This window comes from Bactrocera dorsalis, chromosome 1 (genome assembly GCF_023373825.1).
Source record: "Bactrocera dorsalis isolate Fly_Bdor chromosome 1, ASM2337382v1, whole genome shotgun sequence".
Taxonomy (NCBI): domain Eukaryota; kingdom Metazoa; phylum Arthropoda; class Insecta; order Diptera; family Tephritidae; genus Bactrocera; species Bactrocera dorsalis.
The window spans coordinates 43,076,640-43,098,047 of NC_064303.1; the positions used below are offsets into that span (position 1 = coordinate 43,076,640).

The 21,408-nt window shown below is 38.0% G+C and overlaps 1 protein-coding gene across 1 annotated transcript; it reads right to left on the bottom strand.

The window, feature by feature from the left end:
• Positions 1-13,939: 13,939 nt before the first annotated feature.
• Positions 13,940-17,680, bottom strand: LOC125775599 (uncharacterized). Its single transcript, XM_049446248.1, has 3 exons — positions 14,692-17,680; positions 14,472-14,626; positions 13,940-14,414 (listed from the first exon to the last, which is right to left on the bottom strand). Coding segments are annotated over exons 1-3 (360 nt in total). The 5' UTR covers positions 14,896-17,680; the 3' UTR covers positions 13,940-14,413.
• Positions 17,681-21,408: the final 3,728 nt, after the last annotated feature.

Genomic DNA, 21,408 nt, shown 5'->3' on the forward strand with positions numbered 1-21,408 from the left:
GTGTCATGCGGAGACTCGTTGCATGCAGGACATACATTAGGTATGTCGGGGTCGATTCTGGATAAGTAGGAGTTTAACCTGCTACAGTATCCAGGGTCACTCGCGTTTCTCGCGGAAACTGGAGCTCTTCGTCTGCAATAGGAGGTGGTTTGACTCCAAGAACGCCATTCACGGGAAGGGAGTCGGTGAAGGTGTTGATGGCTCCACTGTGAATGGCGGTCAGTGCCTGTCGAAAGTTAGTTGCGTCCGAAGTCTGGTCGGCGTACTGTGCAATGTCGTCGACATAGTCGAGGAATGACCTCTTGATGCTCCTGGGAGGCGGTTCCGCTCCAAGCAGATGGCTGCAGGGGTGATTCCTACGGAAACAACCAAGCAGGAACTGCCTGGAGAGGAGTAGATTATGCTCCTTTACAGGAAGCATGTGCGTCTCACTATGGAGGTGTTCAACGGAAGACATCCAGAGGCATCCCGTCGTGGTCCGGAGTGCTGTATTTTGATAGGTCTGACGTTTCCTCATCTGCGTACCACTGCATCCAGGCGACCATATAGGTGCTGCGTAGTTGAGGACCGGCCGGCCGATTGCCTTGTAAGTTGCCAACAACGTTTCTTTGTCTTTTCCCCATGTGCTGCCGGCTAGCGACTTGAGGATTTTGTTGCGGCTCTGTACCTTGGCGATAATCGCGGTCGTATGGGGAGAGAAGGAGCATAGACTATCGAAGGTTACGCCTAAAATCTTAGGGTTATTGACAGTCGGAATTTTGACGCCATCGACTGCAATATTAAGTTAAAGTCTATACTCCTTCGTCCAGTTTGTGAATATAGTCGCTGTGGATTTGGTGGGGGAAGTTGGAGGTTTCGTGCAGTGAGGAAACGAGAATGGTCGGAGAGGTAGCTGTTTACTTTCGAACACATGCCATCTATTCCATTGCCCGACGTCAATATCGTGCAGTCATCTGCGTACGAGGTTATGGAGACCCCTCTGGTGGTTGAGGAAGTTTCGAGATATAGAAATTAAACAGCAACGGGGAGAGGACACCACCCTGCGGAACCCCCTGTTTAATTCTTCTAAGTTTAGATGTTTCACCTCGAAATAGTACGGATGACTGACGACCGTTCAGATAGTTCATGGTCCACCTCTTACGCCCTGGAGGGAGAGTGGTTTTTTCAATGTCCTGCAGTAGCGTTGTGTGGTTGACCGTGTCAAAAGCTTTTGATATACGTTGGTAATCTTGATCACTATCTGTTATTTTAATTTGTCGAAACATCTTTTCAATATCACTTGTTAATATATATTGCCAAAGTCTCCATTTGATTATAATGGCAAATAATATAAGTCTCGGTCCTATGAAGAGGATGTCATTTAAACTACTTCTATTTGAAGTTTTTGCAGACGCATCGAAAACTAATCGTAGTTTAGTTGTTCTACTGTCTTCTCGAATCACTGCTTGATGTGGCAAATAGTATTATTCGCATCTATTTTCACTTGCTTTTTCCATTTGGCCCATTTCTGAATATTCTTTCATAAATTGCACATATTGTTGTTTTAACTCGTCATTTGTAGCGAATCTTTTCTCAAGATTAAGAAACCTCACCATAGCTTGTTTGCGAGAATCGCCCAATTCTTTTTCTTGTTTAAAAGGTAGATTGGGGACAAATCGATTATTTTCATCTCTCACTGTAGTTTTTTCAAAAATTTTTAAGCATTCATCATCATCTGCTGTATCTGCTGAATTGATGGTGTCTTCTATTTCCAAAAACTTATCCAATGTTGTGGTAACCGCTGCTAAAATTGTATTGTTTTTTCTCGGTTGTTGTAAAACTCCGGACAATATCCAGCTCAATTTCGTGGCTTGACTTAGTATCCGATCCTTTTTAAATATGCCTTCTTCTAGTATGTCGGCATATATGCCACTTCCAATGACAATATCGATTCGATCCGATTTATTGAAATTAGGATCAGCTAAAGTGTAGTCTGGTTGAGCACTCGCTAATTTCGGCAAAATTAGTGCTTCGACATTGTACGCCTCGTTGCTTAGGAATCTCGGTTTGATTTTAATGTTGATTTTAAATTTGGACACTCCCACTGTGGTATTTCTAAACCTTGTAGTTCAGTTACTTCTCTTTTTCTTGGTAAATGAAGTATTAGAGCTGCTTCTTCGGAAATAGTAGTCTTTTGGGATCCTTGATCGATTAGAGGCCGCAATGTCACATACTCTCCATTTGTTGCCTTCACCCTTATCTGTGCTGTTGCTAGGAGTATCGCCGTTTAAGAATGTTTCGTCATTATTGTGGAAGATGTTTTTGTGATATTTTCTTCACTTCCTCCTTTTCCTTTTTGGAATTCATTGAAGTGCAATAAATTATGACGATTTCTTTCACACTTATTGCACTTCTTCTTATTATTATATTTCTTCTTCTTCTTAATTGGCGTAGGCACCGCTTATGCGATTATAGCAGAGTCAACAACAGCACGCCAGTCGTTTCTTCTCTTCGCTACGTGGCGCCAATTGGATATTCCAAGCGAAGCCAGGTCCTTCTCCACTTGGTCCTTCCAACGGAGTGGAGGTCTTCCTCTTCCTCTGCTTCCCGCGGCGGGTACTGCGTCGAATACTTTCAGAGCTGGAGTGTTTTCGTCCATCCGGACAACATGACCTAGCCAGCGTAGCCGCTGTCTTTTAATTCGCTGAACTATGTCAATGTCGTCGTATATCTCGTACAGCTCATCGTTCCATCGTATGCGATATTCGCCGTGGCCAACGCGCAAAGGACCATAAATCTTTCGCAGAACTTTTCTCTCGAAAACTCGCAACGTCGACTCATCTGTTGTTGACATCGTCCAGGCCTCTGCACCATAAAGCAGGACGGGAATTATGAGTGACTTATAGAGTTTGGTTTTTGTTCGTCGGGAGAGGACTTTGCTTCTCAATTGCCTACTTAGTCCGAAGTAGCACCTGTTGGCAAGAGTTATCCTGCGTTGGATTTCTAGGCTGACATTGTTGGTGGTGTTTACGCTGGTTCCAAGATAGACGAAATTATCTACAACTTCAAAGTTATGACTGTCAACAGTGACGTGAGTGCCAAGTCGCGAGTGCGACGACTGTTTGTTTGATGACAGGAGATATTTCGTCTTGTCCTCGTTCACTGCCAGACCCATTTCTTTTGCTTCCTTGTCCAGTCTGGAGAAAGCAGAACTAACGGCGTGGGTGTTAAGGTCGATGATATCAATATCATCGGCATACGCCAGCAGTTGTACACTCTTATAGAAGATGGTACCTTCTCTGTTGAGTTCTGCAGCTCGAACTATTTTCTCCAGAAGCAGGTTGAAAAAGTCGCACGATAGGGAATCGCCTTGTCTGAAACCTCGTTTGGTATCGAACGGCTCGGAGAGGTCCTTCCCGATCCTGACGGAGCTTTTCGTGTTGCTCAACGTCAGTTTACACAGCCGTATTAGTTTTGCGGGGATACCAAATTCAGACATCGCGGCATAAAGGCAGCTCCTTTTCGTGCTGTCGAAAGCAGCTTTGAAATCGACGAATAGGTGGTGAGTGTCGATTCTCCTTTCACGGGTCTTTTCCAAGATTTGGCGCATGGTGAATATCTGGTCGGTTGTTGATTTACCAGGTCTGAAGCCACACTGATAAGGTCCAATCAGTTTGTTGACGGTGGGCTTTAATCTCTCACACAGTACGCTCGACAGAACCTTATATGCGATGTTGAGGAGGCTTATCCCACGGTAGTTGGCGCAGATTGTGGGGTCTCCTTTTTTATGGATTGGGCAGAGCACACTTAGATTCCAATCGTTGGGCATGCTTTCGTCCGACCATATTTTACAAAGAAGTTGATGCATGCTCCTTATCAGTTCTTCGCCGCCGTGTTTGAATAGCTCGGCCGGCAATCCATCGGCCCCTGCCGCTTTGTTGTTTTTCAGACGGGCAATTGCTATTCGAACTTCTTCATGATCGGGCAATGGAACGTCTGCTCCATCGTCATCGATTGGGGTATCGGGTTCGCCTTCTCCTGCTGTTGTGCGTTCACTGCCATTCAGCAGGCTGGAGAAGTGTTCCCTCCATAATTTAAGTATGCTCTGGGCATCGGTGGCTAGATCACCTTGGGGGGTTCTACAGGAGTATGCTCCGGTCTTGAAACCTTCTGTAAGCCGCCGCATTTTTTCGTAGAATTTTCGAGCATTACCCCTGTCGGCCAGCTTGTCAAGCTGCTCGTACTCACGCATTTCGGCCTCTTTCTTCTTCTGTCTGAAAATGCGTCTCGCTTCCCTCTTCAACTCTCGGTATCTATCCCATCCCGCACGTGTTGTGGTCGATCGTAACGTTGCGAGGTAGGCAGCCTGTTTTCTCTCCGCTGCGACACGGCACTCTTCGTCGTACCAGCTGTTCTTTTGCACTTTCCGAAAACCAATGGTTTCGGTTGCAGCTGTACGTAAGGAGTTTGAAATGCCGTCCCACAGTTCCCTTATACCGAGTTGTTGACGAGTGCTCTCAGAGAGCAGGAGTGCAAGCCGAGTAGAGAATCGTTCGGCTGTCTGTTGTGATTGCAGCTTCTCGACGTCGAAGCTTCCTTGTGTTTGTTGGCGTGCGTTTTTTGCTGCACAGAGGCGGGTGCGAATCTTAGCTGCAACAAGATAGTGGTCCGAGTCGATGTTAGGACCTCGGAGCGCACGCACATCTAAAACACTGGAGACGTGTCTTCCGTCTATCACAACATGATCGATCTGGTTGGTAGTTTTTCGATCCGGAGACAGCCAGGTGGCTTGATGGATCTTCTTATGCTGGAATCTAGTACTACAGATAACCATATTTCGGGCCCCGGCGAAGTCGATCAGCCTCAACCCATTTGGGGAAGTTTCCTCGTGGAGGCTGAATTTACCGACCGTAGTACCAAAGATACCTTCTTTGCCCACCCTGGCGTTGAAGTCGCCAAGCACGATTTTTACATCGTGACGGGGGCATCTCACATAAGTGCGCTCCAAGCACTCATAAAAAGCATCTTTGGTCACATCGTCCTTCTCTTCCGTCGGGGCGTGGGCGCAAATCAGCGATATGTTGAAGAACCTCGCTTTCATGCGGATTGTGGCTAGACGTTCATTCACCGCAGTGAATGATAGTACTCGGCGACGGAGTCTCTCTCCCACCACGAATCCCACACCAAACTTGCGCTCCTTTATATGGCCACTGTAGTAAATGTCACAAGGACCTACACGTCTCTGTCCTTGTCCCGTCCATCGCATTTCTTGGACGGCGGTGATGTCAGCCTTTGTTTTCACGAGGACATCAACCAGCTGGGCAGTGGCACCTTCCCAGTTAAGGGACCGGACATTCCAGGTGCATGCCCTCAATTCGTAGTCCTTATTTCGTTTGCCATGGTCGTCATCAAAAGGGGGGTCTCTCATCCGAGGCTGGTTATGACTATTCACTGGAGTGTTTTTTTACGTGGCGGGTCCCAAACCCAGCGCACAACCCTATGCAGGGGATGTTTCGCCTTCTCACGTTAGCTCGCCTTCAAACGGATGTTCTTAGGCTACCCAGAGGATACTTGGTCAAAGACCGGAAGTCGTGAGCTGCTTGAGTCACATGTAAAAGAATCGTTTCTGGCCACTCCCAAGTGAATGGCAATCAGAGAACTTTCCTCACTTGCGTGAACTTCTACACATGACTCCATCCTCCATATTATTATATTTGCCTTCATATATATACGTGATCAAGGCAAATGTAGCATAGCTTGTTGTTTGTTATGAATTTTCTTCGATTCATCGTAGTCAATATCTGAAACTTTCTGCATTCACTAATTTGATGCCCAGGAACCTTGCAGTATACACAATTTTTTTGTGCCGCTGTATAAAATGTAGGTGTTCGCTGTGGCTGCTTTTGATTATTCCATTTAGTTGGTTTTCTGTTTCGTATTGCTTCTAGAGCTTGATATTGCTGCTCCAGAAAACTGAAGATGTCAACTAGGCTTTGTATATCCCTACTTTTTTTATGTTTTGCTCGTATAAACGTAAACTTTCTTTGTCTAGTTTTCGAACCACTATCCGAGCTATGATGGCTTGTCGTCATTTAAATTTAGATTTAGTTCCTCTAATGCATAAATGCATTCTTTGGTGGTATCTAAAAGCTGCTTCATGCTTGCTGCACTTTCTCCATTTGCTGCCGGTTGATCAAGTAGTCTGTCTACTTGTGCTGTGAATTGTAGCCTTCTATTCTCATATCTTTCCTTGAGAATTTGCCAAGCAGCTTCATAATTTGTTTCTGTTACTGGTAGATGTTGAATTAATCTACCAGCTTCTCCACCTAATGATGTCTTCAATTGGAACATCTTTTCCACTTCAGTAAAGTGCTTCGAATCATACACCAAACTTTTAAAAAGATCGTGGAATGACGACCATTGTTTCATTTCTCCATAAAACACCGGAATTTTAATTTCCTGCAGTTCAAAATTAGAACACATTTTTTGTGTTGTATTATAATTTTTTAATTTCTCCGTTATTCTTGCGGTGATAATTTTATAATCTTACCGAAATTCATCTATTTTTTTCTCGATAGAGTCTTCAGTTGTTTCTACTTCGACGTTGATATTTTCTTTCAACGCCAGAAGTAGCCTCAGGTGGTTTGACCTGAATAGTTTGTGGCATAGATTCTATTTGCCCTTTGCTGCTACTGCTGACAGGCTTTCGGCAGTACTTTGAATTCTTAAATTCTGAATAGAATTCTCCATTGTTTGCATTACATGCTCGTAGTAATTCTTCGCAATGTATTCCTCTGCTTCTTGACTCTTCTTAGCCATTATTTTGTTATGATTTGCAGTAAACTCTTTCTTAGCAATCTGAATGTGATCCATATATTCCAGACATGAAGGCTTTCCTATCTTTCCGCTCAGAATTTTCTGCTCCTCCAACGCAGCTAGATCGCCCAACTCTTTCTGTCGTGTTAGCAAATTCTTCATATTTGCTTCTTTATAGTTTGTTTTTGTATATATATATATATATATATAATATATATATTTTGTTTTGCACTGTTCTTGTTGTTATAGCCACAAGGACGCTTTTAAACTTTTTTTTGGCTTTTACGAAAAGTAATTTTTATATATAATATATAGCCTTTGCTATTCCGGGTTACATTTATTTTTATTTGGCTAAGTAATGCTCTTTTTCTTTTAAGAGGCTTCTAGTACTTGCACTTGCTCGATTCTTTTTGAAAAAGAGGATCATAGGACCAAAATGTACAGAAAAACACTTATTTTTAATCCGTACTTTGAGCGTTCACGTTTGACTCTGAAATTCTTTATTTAAATTTGTTTCGTTAATACATTTCTTAATTCTAATCTCTAAACTACGTACATACATATGTACATATATGTGTGTATGCTTAGTGTACATATACATGTGTAAATATGTATTTTATTTTTATTGCATTCTTCATTCATACCAACGCATTGATATTTTACAGCTATCCCAGTTAGAACAGTGACGAACATGCCGGTAACGCGTGCCGGTTTAATTGTCACTTTTTCCTATCACGTTCTTAAGGGCGAATCAAAAAAGCTCCCAAAACTTTTGTATACATGTGATCTTTTATCACCTTCTCGCTCACATATTTTCTGCTGTAATAAAACTATATTCTTCTTTCTCACACTTTCATTAAATTTGGGACAAATCGACAAAACTGCTTTCAGGAAAGCGTGACGGTGCATTCTGCAATAGCCTAGTGGGTAAGCTACTCGCTTGTCATTCCTTCAACCTAAAGTTCGAAACTCTAAAATATAAAGATTTTTTTTTTTATAAAATATTTTTTTTTTATTAATTTTAATAATAAAGTGATAAAAGAATCTATAAAAAATGTAATGAAAAATCAATTTAAAATACATCTTTTTAGGTTAATATGTATGTATAAAATTTACCATATAATATGTTGGACAACAGAAATTTTGATAACGGTTGCTTGCCTCCTCTACCGTCCCAGTTACACAAGGTCAAGAATTCGTCAGTGTACAGATGCCGCAACACATCACATACACTGTCGGAACTGCCTATCATCCTTAAAACAATCTGTTTCTGTAATTTGAAAATATCATGCAAAATAATTATTGTTTATAATTGTATACATTTCTAACCGTTGCTGTAGCGAATTCTTCGCATTTCAGTTTTTCTTCCATTTCCAAAGCAGCAGCTAGTGTTGTCAATGGTAAGGTGGAAGCAATTTCTGTTTGTGCGTTGTCGATTTCTTCACCAGTCAGTCGGCATACTGATTGGTGATCTTTCCGAATTAGCACCTTACATTCGCGGACGGTTTTTTGTTGGGCCATTTCTTCGCTTTTTTGAATGATCTGAAAAGAGAACAAGAGCAGTTAGAGAATACTTAAATAATGCCTAAACAACAATATCTAAGCAATACGTTTTTTTGTATTGATGAATACCTACAGACCAATAAAAACTTTTATGGACATGAACTTACATTTTCTTTCAAAAAGCTGTCCATCTTCCTTTCCATATTATCAACTCTTGAAGTCTATTCTTGTAGTTGGGTGGAAATAGTTTTTGGCATGTTAAAAACGTCTGAAAACACATAATAAAGTAAAATTTGTTAAGAAATGCATTTAAACAATGTATTGGATTACCATTTCCATCCACAGGCAAATTGTTTCCTTGTTGCTTCGAAAAGCTTGAGTTGCCGAAGTTGTAGCAACCAGAAATGTTGAATTTTTTCCGTTTAAATGTCAATTGTTCTACAATACAAATGCGTAAAAATAACGGGAGTCGAAGAAGTTGTTGGGCATTCCTCCAAATAGGTGTCATCAAAAAGCGCTGGTGAATCCATCTGGTAAGGAAATAATATAAATACCGTCGGGACAATACAATAATTACAGTGATACTAATTTGAAAATTCATGAACTAGATGATGTAAAATCGGAATTAGAAGAAAATTGCCCTCATGTGGAATAGAAAAATATTTATTAACTATATCGTCTTTTTCTATTTTAAACAAATGTGAGTCCAATTTATCTGCCGACAAAATACCTAAACCAGATGACGATTCCAATGGTTCTTGAAAGTAGTTTTCAACACTCAAGAAACATTGTGCCGATAAAGTTGCGATACCAGATTCCTCTGTCATGCCTGTAACTTTTATGGGGTCTAATTTTTGACTAAAACAATAGGAGTTTTTTTCTTTTTTAAAATCTATATTAAACGAATTAATTTTTTTTTGGATATTTATTGCTAGTAAAATCTGGAATATTTCTTTCTTCTAGCCTTAAATGTAATTGCTGCAGGATTTTATTGGGCTTATTTATAAGTTTTTTTAAATATTGCATGTGATTTTCAAACTTGTAAGCGGAAAAGCTGTCTAGTGGACCATATTGCTTGGTACAGTCAGTTAAATGTATATTGTAACTAACTAAATGGTCATCGTATATATTTCCAAACAAATCAACGAATTCTTCCAAGATTTGTTGGGCAACATTAGCTTCAGTGCTATAAGACTTCTTGCATGATAATAGCCTTATACCTGCGGGCAATAAGAGGAAATGGTAGTAATGGTCACCACCAATGCAATCCATTAGGACAAATATACCTATATATAATAAAAACTGCCTTAACTCTGTCGCTTTCCAATTGCTGATTTCATCTAAACTTCTGCATATTCGACCGAACTCTGAAGGAACTAAATTGGAAATAAATGTTATTTTTTCGTTAACTTTCGTTACGTTTATATTGCCTTTTTTAATTAACAATTGAAGCAACTTTTTACATACACCAAGATCTACAAGGTGCATTGGGTCTAAAGGAAATTGGGAAACCATTTTGAAATTTCCTGACTCTAAAATGCTTTCTCTAAATTTAAAAGGATTTATGTGATGTGATCTGTCACTTCTATTTTTAAAAGATTCGTCAGTTCTTAAATGTTTTATTTGTTTTGAAAAACAAACTCTCCTTTCTTTGTAGTCACCCACTTGATCACATTTAGAACAAATACTTTTTCCAGTGTGCGACTGCATACCTGTAACAAAGGCTCGAGCGGGAGCATTACAGCAAAACAAACGAATATCAAATTTTTTTTTTACAGGATAAGTACCAACCTGAAGACCATTTTTTTTTTAATAATTTACTTCTTCACAAAATTCTTTTAAAAAATCATTAATGCTCCAAGGTTTTTCTGTTCCAGAAAAGCACGCAATTGTAAACGGCAATTCGTTTTGAAAATTTACTATTGATGCTAGAATAGGCCACAATGCTTTATTCGAACTCTTGAATAATTTCAGGCCATCTATTCCCACATCTAGCACAATATTATTTTCATTTTCAAGTTGAGGAAGTGAATTTTTCTCAAAATGATTTTGAATTCCTCTATATAAAAAAGATCCACTTGGAATCATTTGAATATTTACTTTTTCTCGGCTGGTACCTAGGAGACTTTTAGCCGTTAGAGGTAAATCTGTGCAACCTATTTTTCGCAACGTTTGCAGAATATCGGTTACTGTATTATGGGATACCCTATTCCTTAAGGCCAAGCTTTTAATTCTAAACTAAATGAATTATTTTCACCTTTAAAATTTCGCTATCACTATTATTCCTATCACTAATCTATGACTGCAATTTGAAGAAAAATCAAGGGAGCTTAGTGAACTGCATCGCTCCACATCAGGATCACATTCAAAATTTACATCTTTTTCACAAATTTAGATGCACTAAGAATAAAAGCCTTTTTTTCCCGGCTCATATATGCACTAAATGTATTTTACTTCATATTGAATTATTATTTGTTTTACTCACCCTTTTTCCAAATATTATGGCAGAAAAATATTCACAAATATTAAATAAACACAATTAAATAGATTTAAATATTTATTTTAAGTAATTTTGCATAAATTTGCACAAGCACAAATCTGCACAATTCTCAATTATCGACGCGTTTGTAACCGAATCTTGTTTTTCTTCGAATTCAATTTGTCACAACGAACAAGCAAACGTCAAATTCACGGAATAATGCTGTACGCTTTCACATCCATCGTTTTCAATTAGAGGTGACAGCTAAAAAAATTGTTTGTCATCTTTTGTTTTATTTTTGCTTAACATCTGTTGAGTGAAGAGCTTATAATATAAAACAAACAAAAGACACAATAGATTGACTTCTTACTCCCCTGCAAGACGGGTAGCTGTTAGCAAACGTGTAAGCGACTTGTTATTGTTCACTTTTGCGTTCGTTAAAATATTTGTTACTTTTGTTCAGGAAGTGGGAAAAAAGTAACACATAGCTATTTAATGTTCAATGGTTATCTCGCTCTAACCAATGGCAAGTATCGCATGCTGCTTTGTTCTAACAGAATACAGACATTTGTTAGCAAATCTCTTCACAGTATGTTACGGGTAACAAATTATTTTGTTAGCGCATAGCTTACCTATGTGTTATGGATAACAAAAAGTATTTGTTACCCGAATATCTGTTAGTGTTATTATTTTCGTTATCAGTTTGTTACCTTTAACATATAAGCATGTTAGCAAGAACAAGCAGTAACAAGATTATCTGTTACCCATTTGTTACTTCTAGAAAATTCAATTCTTTTAAATAAAACTGTTTTTTTTTTATTATTTCGCTTTATTTAATAATCAAATCAAAATAATCAAATATTTTCTTAAACTAATATTACTATTACAGAAAAATAATACAAATTAAGTTTTTTTTTCGGTAAAAAAATTATAATTCTAAAAATTCAAATTTGTAAAAGTAAAATTAGAAACTTCAACTTAAAACTAATATGTACATCTTAGAACTAATTTATACAACTTAAAACTAATATGTGCAACTTAAAACTAATTTCTACAACTCAAAACTAATATTTACAACTTAACCCTTTCACTACCGTACTATACGCAGCGATGTTAAAAAAATTTAGGTCGTTTTTTCGGATGGATATAATCTTCTAAAAGAGAAAAATAAAACAATTTTTTTTTCGTATCCTTCAGAAGGAAGATATGTCCTGGGATAATATGTCCCACTGGTATATTTACACGGTATTAATTGGGACTATATATCCCATTGGTATAATTTTTTGAGAATAATAAAATTTAGTTTTTATTTGTAACTCAATTTAAGTTTTATTTATTTATGGAACATGCCAAAACATTCAAAGCATAAGGGCTCTTTGCACATTGAACAAATGTAATACGTGCGTTTTTCTTTTTTTATTGAGGTGCATAAAACACAGCGTCTGCGGCGATCACCTTTTACTGGCATATGATCTCCCACGTTTAACATTTTTTTTGCTCTTTTTGACCTGGGTCCTTTTGTTGTAGATGTCCTTTTGACTTTTGTCCCAACTCTTCCTTGCGCAATGAGCTGTTCTGCGAGTGGAACAATAAAATTTTTCAGTTGAAACTTTTTGTGGATATTTTCCTGATAAACAATATGGGCATTTACAATAGATGTCATGAGAAGCTTGAAAAATACTTTACGCCACCATTTGCTTGATTTTCTGTTCTGTTCATAAGTTTTAACCTTTTGATCAGATATGTCAACTCCTCCCATGTTCTCATTATAGAAAGCCAATGCTTTAGGACAGTTAGTAACAACCCTTGAACCATCTTTTTGCTTTCTGAAGACTACGGACATTGTAGGACTATGACAGTTACTCATAACAATAACTTCACGTGAGTCCTGCCATTTTGCTACCATTATACCGGTTTCGCTAATGCAAAATTTACATTCACCTTTCTTCAAACGGTCACTAATGGTTGGCAAGTTCTTTCTATTTTGAATACATGTTCCTACGCAAGCAAATGGCAAAGTTTTCATCAGATTATATGAGGTGAAAAAACGGTCAAAAACCAACACAGTATCTGGATTTCGAATAGTTTTGCACAATTTAAAAACGACTCTCTCCCCTAAAGTTCCTGATAATGTTGAGCATTCCTCTTTACCCGCATAAATATTAAAATCATATGTATAACCAGTGTTAGAATCACACCTTTGCCAAATTTTTATGCCACGTTTAGTCGGCTTCATCGGAAGATATTGCTTTAGAGAAGATCGACCTTTAAATTTTGCCATGGACTCATCGATGCTTTGACGCAAACTATCGGTACGAGTTTTGACAAACGTATATTTCAAACAATTGGTAACTTCTTCTATATAATAAAGCTTAGATGCTGCTTCAGGTTTCTCAGGGAAGTTAAAATATAATTTTGACATTAAGGTCTGAAAACGAGTTCGCGACATCGCCTTTTTTATGTACTCATTTCCCATGGATTCATTTTGGGACCAGTAATCAGAAATCTCTGGAAGTTGATTATAACCCATTATAAGCGTAATGCCCAACAAAATTTTAATTTCTGATGCATCAGTTGGTGCAATATTATAACTTTTTTGTTTTTTTAGAATGCTCAATCGTTCATTTGTGCACTGCGCGATAAAAATAAATAATGATTCTGGAAAAATGCATTTGAAGACTTCGAACTCAGTTGCATTCCTTGAAATTTGAGCCAACAGAATGGGCTCAACGTCTTCAGTGATAGAAAAGCGAGGACGAAATAAAACTGATGGTTCTCCCCATACTACTGGAAGATTGGAACTTTCACTGGATAACACTATTGCATTATCAATATCCGTTACTTCATCATCCTCGCTCGGAGACTCGTCTACTTCGTTCTCGGAATCCGGAATATACTCTGAGTCAGAAGCACTAAAATCACTTACGTCAGAGTCGCTGGAATTGATAATCGCCAAAATGTCGTCTTCCCTCATATTTCTGGCAGATTTTTTTCTATTTTTCATTCTGTAAAATTGACAGATATAAATTCTATGAAGATTTCCATTTCGGAAATGTATACCAAGGGGATTATGTGTCCCGCTTATTTGAATTATACAATAACAATTGGATAAAATAACCCAACTGGACAAAACCACAATATATTTACAAAATTTTGTTGCGAACTCACCTTATTATATTGAAAAACACTTATTTTATTCACTCAAATTAATTTAGTAAACAGAAACACTTTTATACATTTACAAATAGGCAAACACGTGCACATTCACTGAAGGTTGCTGTCGGTTAATTGCAATAAAAGGCAGTACAGTTATTGAACGAAACCAAATCAGCTGATATTGAACGAAAAATACTGTAAACTACCAATGGGACCTTTTCCTATCTAAATTGAGCTTGAATTGTATTTTTGACGATTTTTTAAATTTCTCTTGGGATGCATGATCCCCATCGTAGTGAAAGGGTTAAAGCTAATATGTTTAACTTATAACTAATGTTTACAACTTAAAACTAATATATGTAAGTAATAATATGAAAACTTATAAGTTTATGCTTTTTTTGCTTAAAACGATTGAGGCTTAAGGCCAAAAATCTCCCGAGCTCCCCACAGATAGTGTTTTTATCCTTGTCAACAAATATATCTAAAATGAAACGTTATAAGTTAAGGCATTCAAATATATAACAGTAAAAAAACGTACCAAAAACTAACCCTACGCACTTTAGCTTTAGTAGGGATTCCTTCTCCTTGCGCCCCTCTAAATTGTAGTGGTACATTAAATCGCCAGAAAACCATACTACGCAGTACGCCGTCAACACTGCCTTTTGCGCCCTTTGACTTCAATATTAGCCGCATCTGTAAAAAAAAAATTACAGTAAATTATATTACAATCGCATAATATTTAAAAACGAAATATTTACCATAGCATCTGTGCTTTCCTTTTGTGAAAATTTGTCTTCCACGTGCTCCTCCGATGACATGGGCAGTTTCGAAGCGAGCTCCACGTAATGCTCGTCCTCCAAGTCACCGGTGATGCGGCTAATTGAATGGTGCGTCTTTTCCGCTATGACGCGGCATTCGCGCAATAACTTACTTTGCGCCTGCACCTCGGTCATTTCTGGCATCTTCTTCTTCTTCTTAATTGGTGTAGACACCGCTTACGCGATTATGGCCGAGTTAACAACCGCGCGTCAGTCGTTTCTTCTTTTCGCAACGTGGCGCCAATTGGATATTCCAAGCGAAGCCAGGTCCTTCTCCACTCGGTCCTTCCAACGGAGTGGAGGTCTTTTTCTTCCTCTGCTTCCCCCGACGGGTACTGCGTCGAATACTTTCGGAGCTGGAGTGTTTTCGTCCATCCGGACAACATGAGCTAGCCAGCGTAGCCGCTGTCTTTTAATTCGCTGAACTATGTCAATATCGAATGTTCCATCGAATGCGATATTCGCCGTGGCCAACGCGCAAATGACCAAAAATCTTTCGCAGAACTTTTCTCTCGAAAACTCGCAACGTCGACTCATCCGTTGTTGACATCGTCCAAGCCTCTGCACCATATAGTAGGACGGGAATTATGCGTGACTTATAGAGTTTGGTTTTTGTTTGTCGAGTGAGGACTTTGCTTCTCAATTACCTACTCAGTCCGAAGTAGCACCTGTTGGCAAAAGTTATCCTGCGTTGGATTTCTAGGCTGACATTGTCGGTGGTGTTTACGCTGGTTCCAAGATAGACGAAATTATCTACAACTTCAAAGTTATGACTGTCAACAGTGACGTGAGTGCCAAGTCGCGAGAGCGACGACTGTTGTTTGATGACAGGAGATATTTCGTCTTGCCCGCGTTCACTGCCAGACCCATTTCTTTTGCTTTCTTGTCCAGTCTGGAGAAAGCAGAACTAACGGCGCGGGTGTTGAGGCCGATGATATCAATATCACCACGAATCCCACACCAAACTTGCGCTGCTTTATATGGCCACTGTAGTAAATGTCACAAGGACCTACTCGTCTTTGTCCTTGTCCCGTCCATCGCATTTCTTGGACGTCGGTGATGTCAGCCTTTGTTTTCCCGACGACAGCAACCAGCTGGGCAGTGGCACCTTCCCAATTAAGGAACCGGACATTCCAGGTGCATGCCCTCAATTCGTAGTCCTTAATTCGTTTGCCATGGTCGCCATCAAAAGGGGGGTCACTCATCCGAGGCTTGTTGTTTCCTTTCATTGGGGGTGTTTTTTTACGTGGCGGGTCCCAAACCCAGCGCACAACCCTATGCAGGGGATGTTTCGCCTTCTCACTTTAGCTCGCCTTCAAACGGATGTTCGTAGGCTACCCAGAGGATACTTGGTCAAAGACCGGAAGTCGTGATCTGCTTGAGTCATTTGTAAAAGAATCGTTTCTGGCCACTCCCAAGTGAATGGCAATCAGAGAACTTTCCTCACTTGCATGAACTTCTACACATGACTCCATCCTCCTTCTGGCATCTAGAAAATTAAAATATAAAAATTAGTTTCTGTTTTAAATGTGGCATCCAGCTTCTGGATTATATCTGAAAAACATAAATATATTTTTGTAAGGAAATACTAATCTATTTATATATTAATACATTATACCTGCATGGCCGCCAGACGATGGTGACGGTACCACAATGTTTGATGGTTCTATCCAACAGATACATATGTTGATGGAGCATATGAGAGCCTTGCAAGCAGTATTTGACGACGTCAATGGTACTGATTTGCATATATGCACAAATTACGTGCAGAAGCACATACATAGATTTAAGTAGTTTTGTAAATTGTAGCTCGAAAATGAAAGAATTATTTTTTAAAACTAGAATATATTTTAGGGTTCGTTCCTTAAGTAAAAACTTAATTGAACATACATATGTATAGTAAAAAAAGAAAATTAACATTTAGTGTATTGATACTTGGTTACAAAATATTCAATCTTTTTATTTACATAAATGTATATGGTTGAAACAAACACAGCAAAGAGACACAATTAAATAATACAATGAAAATTCAATTAAATGAATATGTAGGTAAATGTTCACTATAAAATATTCACTTACATTGATATCTTTTATTAATATTCACTTATATTGATGTTAACTTTTGATGATATTCATGATTTTGTATGCCTGCAACACAACGAGCAACGAACAAAATTTGAACTCGTCATTGCGCAATCTTTGTTTTTATCATTCTTGAAACTGGGCTTTTCGTTTTCTTCTTCTTGAAAAATTGCTTATACGTCTCTCCTATTCTAGCTAGTTAACATTACAATATGTTTAAAATGTCGATAGTTTCTCTCTATCTTACTTACGTATTCTCCCATGCAATTGAAAATTGCAGAAAATGTAACAGTGTTAGTGAACAGCTGAAAATGTTTCTATGTGTTTGTGCAATCTGTTACCTCCGTCTTGCAGGGTCATTTCAAAGATTTATGAGGGAGTGTTAGTAACAAGTAAAAATTGTGTAATTGTATTGGAGTTTCGGTCACGCAAGTTTTGCTGGGGTTATTTTTTGTTTACCTAAATATGATGAAAAAAGTTTGTTTAATTTCTTGATTTATTTGAATGAGTACGAAGGAGAAAACATAATTGTCAATAGTGACAATAGAAAATCCCAAAAAGGGTAATAAAAAAAAACGATTGAAAGACGCATGTCGTTCGTGATCGTACCATCGTAAAGGAGGCTCGTACAACAAGAAGGTAAGTAAATGAATTTTATGTGATTTTTTAACAATATTTTGAAAATAATTTTTTCATTTATTTTTATAGCATTGGAAATCAGAACTGAATTGGAAGTAGCAGCAGCAGCTATATCATCAGAAGCGGCAAGTATCAATTGTTAAGTAAGTAAGTGAAAAAAGTGTGTGTACTTTGAAATTGGACTGCGCAGTCCAAGATAATACGCAAAAATAAATACATACATATGTACATATGTACATATGTATGTATTTCCTGCGTTTAAGGCGGCCTGCGCAATCCAATATAATATGTGAAAACGAATGTTTGTTTTATAAGGTATTTTAAATGATCAAATAATATTTATCTTTTCTTTCAGATGTTATTATTATTTTTATTTAATTAGTGCCAAAACAACTTCAAAAAATAAAGAGCATAACCAACAAACAAAACGTCTAAGTACAACAGCTTCTAGTGCTCCTCAGAAGGAAGTTACTAATGTAATCACGTACAACAACATGCATATGTCTGCAAACCAAACCAATTCTAATGCTATTAGTGATATTACCAATAATCTGTCGATAATTCTCACCATGCTTAATAAGCTAGAAGAGCAAAATAAACTTACCCATGAACGACTTACTACTACTAGAGCGACAGCAAAAAGAAAGAAATACGCAAAAATGAAACCGTTAAACATTATGACATGGAATGCAAATGGCTTACTCAAACGTAGCAAAGAACTGGAGACATTACTCCATGTTGAAAAAATTGATATTTGTCTTATATCAGAAACCCATTTTACAAATGAGATTTTCGTCAAATTCAAAAACTACAAGACGTATTGCTTGAACCACCCAAATAACAATGCGAGAGGGGGGAGTGCCATAATTATCAGAGATAATATTCCCCACTACGAGGAAATTAATATAAGTATCCCTGAATTTCAAACCATGACCATTTCGGTTGAAACCAGTTTCGGAAAAATAAGTATTACCGCAATATATAGCCCACCTAAACACAATATTAAAATGGATATGTACATAGAACTTATACTAAAACACCATGGGAAGTTCATCATGGGAAGTGATTTTAACGCAAAACACTCCCAATGGGGTTCAAGAGTTACGACACCGAGGAGGAGAGAGCTATTTAAAGCTGCTATGTCCACTGGATGCGACTTCATGTCTACTGGCAAGCCGACTTACTGGCCTTCCGACACAAGAAAATTACCTGACTTGATCGACTTTTTCATCACTCGACAAATATCCAAGACCTGCATTACCATGCAAAGTGGATTGGACTTAAATTCGGAGCACTCGCCAGTATATCTAACCCTAAATGGCCATCGAAATCGACATACCGCCTTATCTCTCTAATAGACTTACGGATTGGGAGTATTTCAAAGTAATGTTCGACAAAAATATTGATGTTAAAGTAAATATAACAACTCAAGATATTTTAGAAGATGAAGTTCATATATTTACGAAAACGATTCAAGAATCAGCATGGAAAAGTACTCCTGTTCCGAAACAAAAAAGAGTTTATACTAAATATCCATCAGACATTTTAGATCTCATAAAGAAAAAGAGAAAATTACGTAAAAAATGGCAAATAACGCGTTTTCCTCAATACAAAACGGAACTGAACAATTTAACCAAGGTTCTCAGTACCAAAATAAAGCTATTCACGAATCAAAATATTTCTAATTATGTTGAGAAATTAACGCCAAACAAAAATTCCGATTATTCCCTTTGGAAAGCAGTAAAAAATGCAAGAAAACCAATATTGCCTAATACACCCCTCAGAAAGCCAAACGGATCCTAGGCCAAAACTGACGAAGAAAAAGCGGAAGTTTTTTCAGAGAAACTAACGAAATTTAGTCCCTCTGTGACCCATGGAACTTAACCGCAGCTGGAAGGACCACAATACGTAGCAGAAATTCAACGAGCATCAATTAAAGAAGTGGAAAATATCATTAAAACTAGATTTAAGCCAAAAAAAGCTCCCGGCTTCGACTGCTGATGTAATAAAAAATCTAACGCGAAAAGCATTAGAAAAACTTACATCGATAATAAACGCTTGCTTAGATCTCAGATACGTCCCATTGTCATGGAAGGTATCTGAAATCATTATGGTACAAAAACCAGGAAAAAGCGCCCAGGAGGCCTCGTCATATCGTCCAATCTCACTGTTGCCTATTTTTTCCAAAATACTTGAAGCCGTAATTGTAGGAAGACTTCAGAACATAATTGAAGAGAATGGCCTCATACCAACTCATCAATTTGGATTTAGATCGCAACATTCCACAATCGATCAAGTTCATCGAATAACAGAGGTAATAGAAAATGCGATGGAAAAAAAAGAAAATTGCACGGCTGTTTTTCTTGATGTATCTCAGGCGTTGGATAGAATATGGCACCAGGGCTTACTTTGTAAATTAAGACGTATTTTTCCACAGCAACTAACTGAGCTACTTGCCTCCTACCTGAGCAACCGCTACTTCCGAATCAAACAGGGATACAATCGTATACTACGTTACAGCCAATAAAAACGGGTGTACCCCAAGGAAGTGTCTTGTGACCCCTTCTATACATTCTTTTTACCAGCCTACGCCGCCAAACTGCACAATCGCCACATTTGCAGATGATACCTGCATAATTACCACCGGTAAAAATCAATTCGAGTCGTCGAACAGAATGCAGTCTTCAATCAACCAGATTGTAGAATGGACACAAAAATGGAACATTACTCTAAACGAGTTGAAGTCTGTGCACTTCACTAACAAAAGTGCTACGTATATCCCCTTACATATTGGTAATGAGTTAATCCCGTACTCCACCTCAGCGAAATATCTTGGTTTGACGTTGGATGCAAAATTAAAGTGGAGGGAGCATATACAAAGGAAAGTTGCAGAACTAAAACTAAAATATAACAAAATAAACTGGTTAATCGGCAGGAAATCACCATTAACTACCTCAAATAAAATCCTAGTCTACAACCAAACGTTAAAGCCCATACGGAATCCAACTATGGGAATGCGCTGCACCGTCATACATCGAAGCGGTGCAAAGATTCCAAAACAAAGTCCTGCGAAAAATTGTAAATGCCCCGTGATACATACGCAATTCAGATCTACATCGTGATCTCCGCAAGAAAATGGTTCGGGAAGTCATTCACGAAACGGCATCGAAACATGCTACAAGGTTACAAAATCACGTAAACGCTGAAGCCCGACAACTGGGAGAAACTCGAAATAGCAGGCGCAGACTGAAAAGGACAACGTTTCGTGACCTTTTAAGCAAGTAACAAATAACAAATATTATAATATTTAGTTTTTAACACAAAGTTTAGTTTTTGAATAAAGATTTTAATAGAGCTTTTATGTTGTACCTTATAAATTATGAAAAATATTGCTTGTTAGTTTAAGTTAGTCACTAGTTTCAATTTGAATGAAATGTAAAACCACATCCTTGTTACGTTTCAATAAAAAAAAAATTAATCTTTTTTCAGATGAAATTATTATTGTAAATTAAATAGTATAAATGTAAATATCTATTAAAAGTAATAAAATTAATAATTTAAAAATTAAAAAGTTTTCTTTGGAAATTTTAATAAATTTTTAAAAGAGGAATCAAAAAATGCAACCCTGCATCATCTCTTTAAAATACAACCCTGCATCAGCTGTTTAAAATGCAACCCTGCATCAGCCGTCGATTGGGGATATTAGAGCAGGACAGATATATAAATGAGCGCAAAAAAGATGTATGATCAAATGTATACGTACGTGTGAGGGGAAAAAACGGTAGGATATTCGCTCGGCCTAAGACAAACTCTATATGTTTACCCCCACGTTTACCACCATGTTATCCACTGATTATCTGGCCCGCTCATGGTTGGCAGTGTTTCTTATCTGTTGCTTGTGTGCATTAATATTTGGAGTATGTACGTTTTGTATAG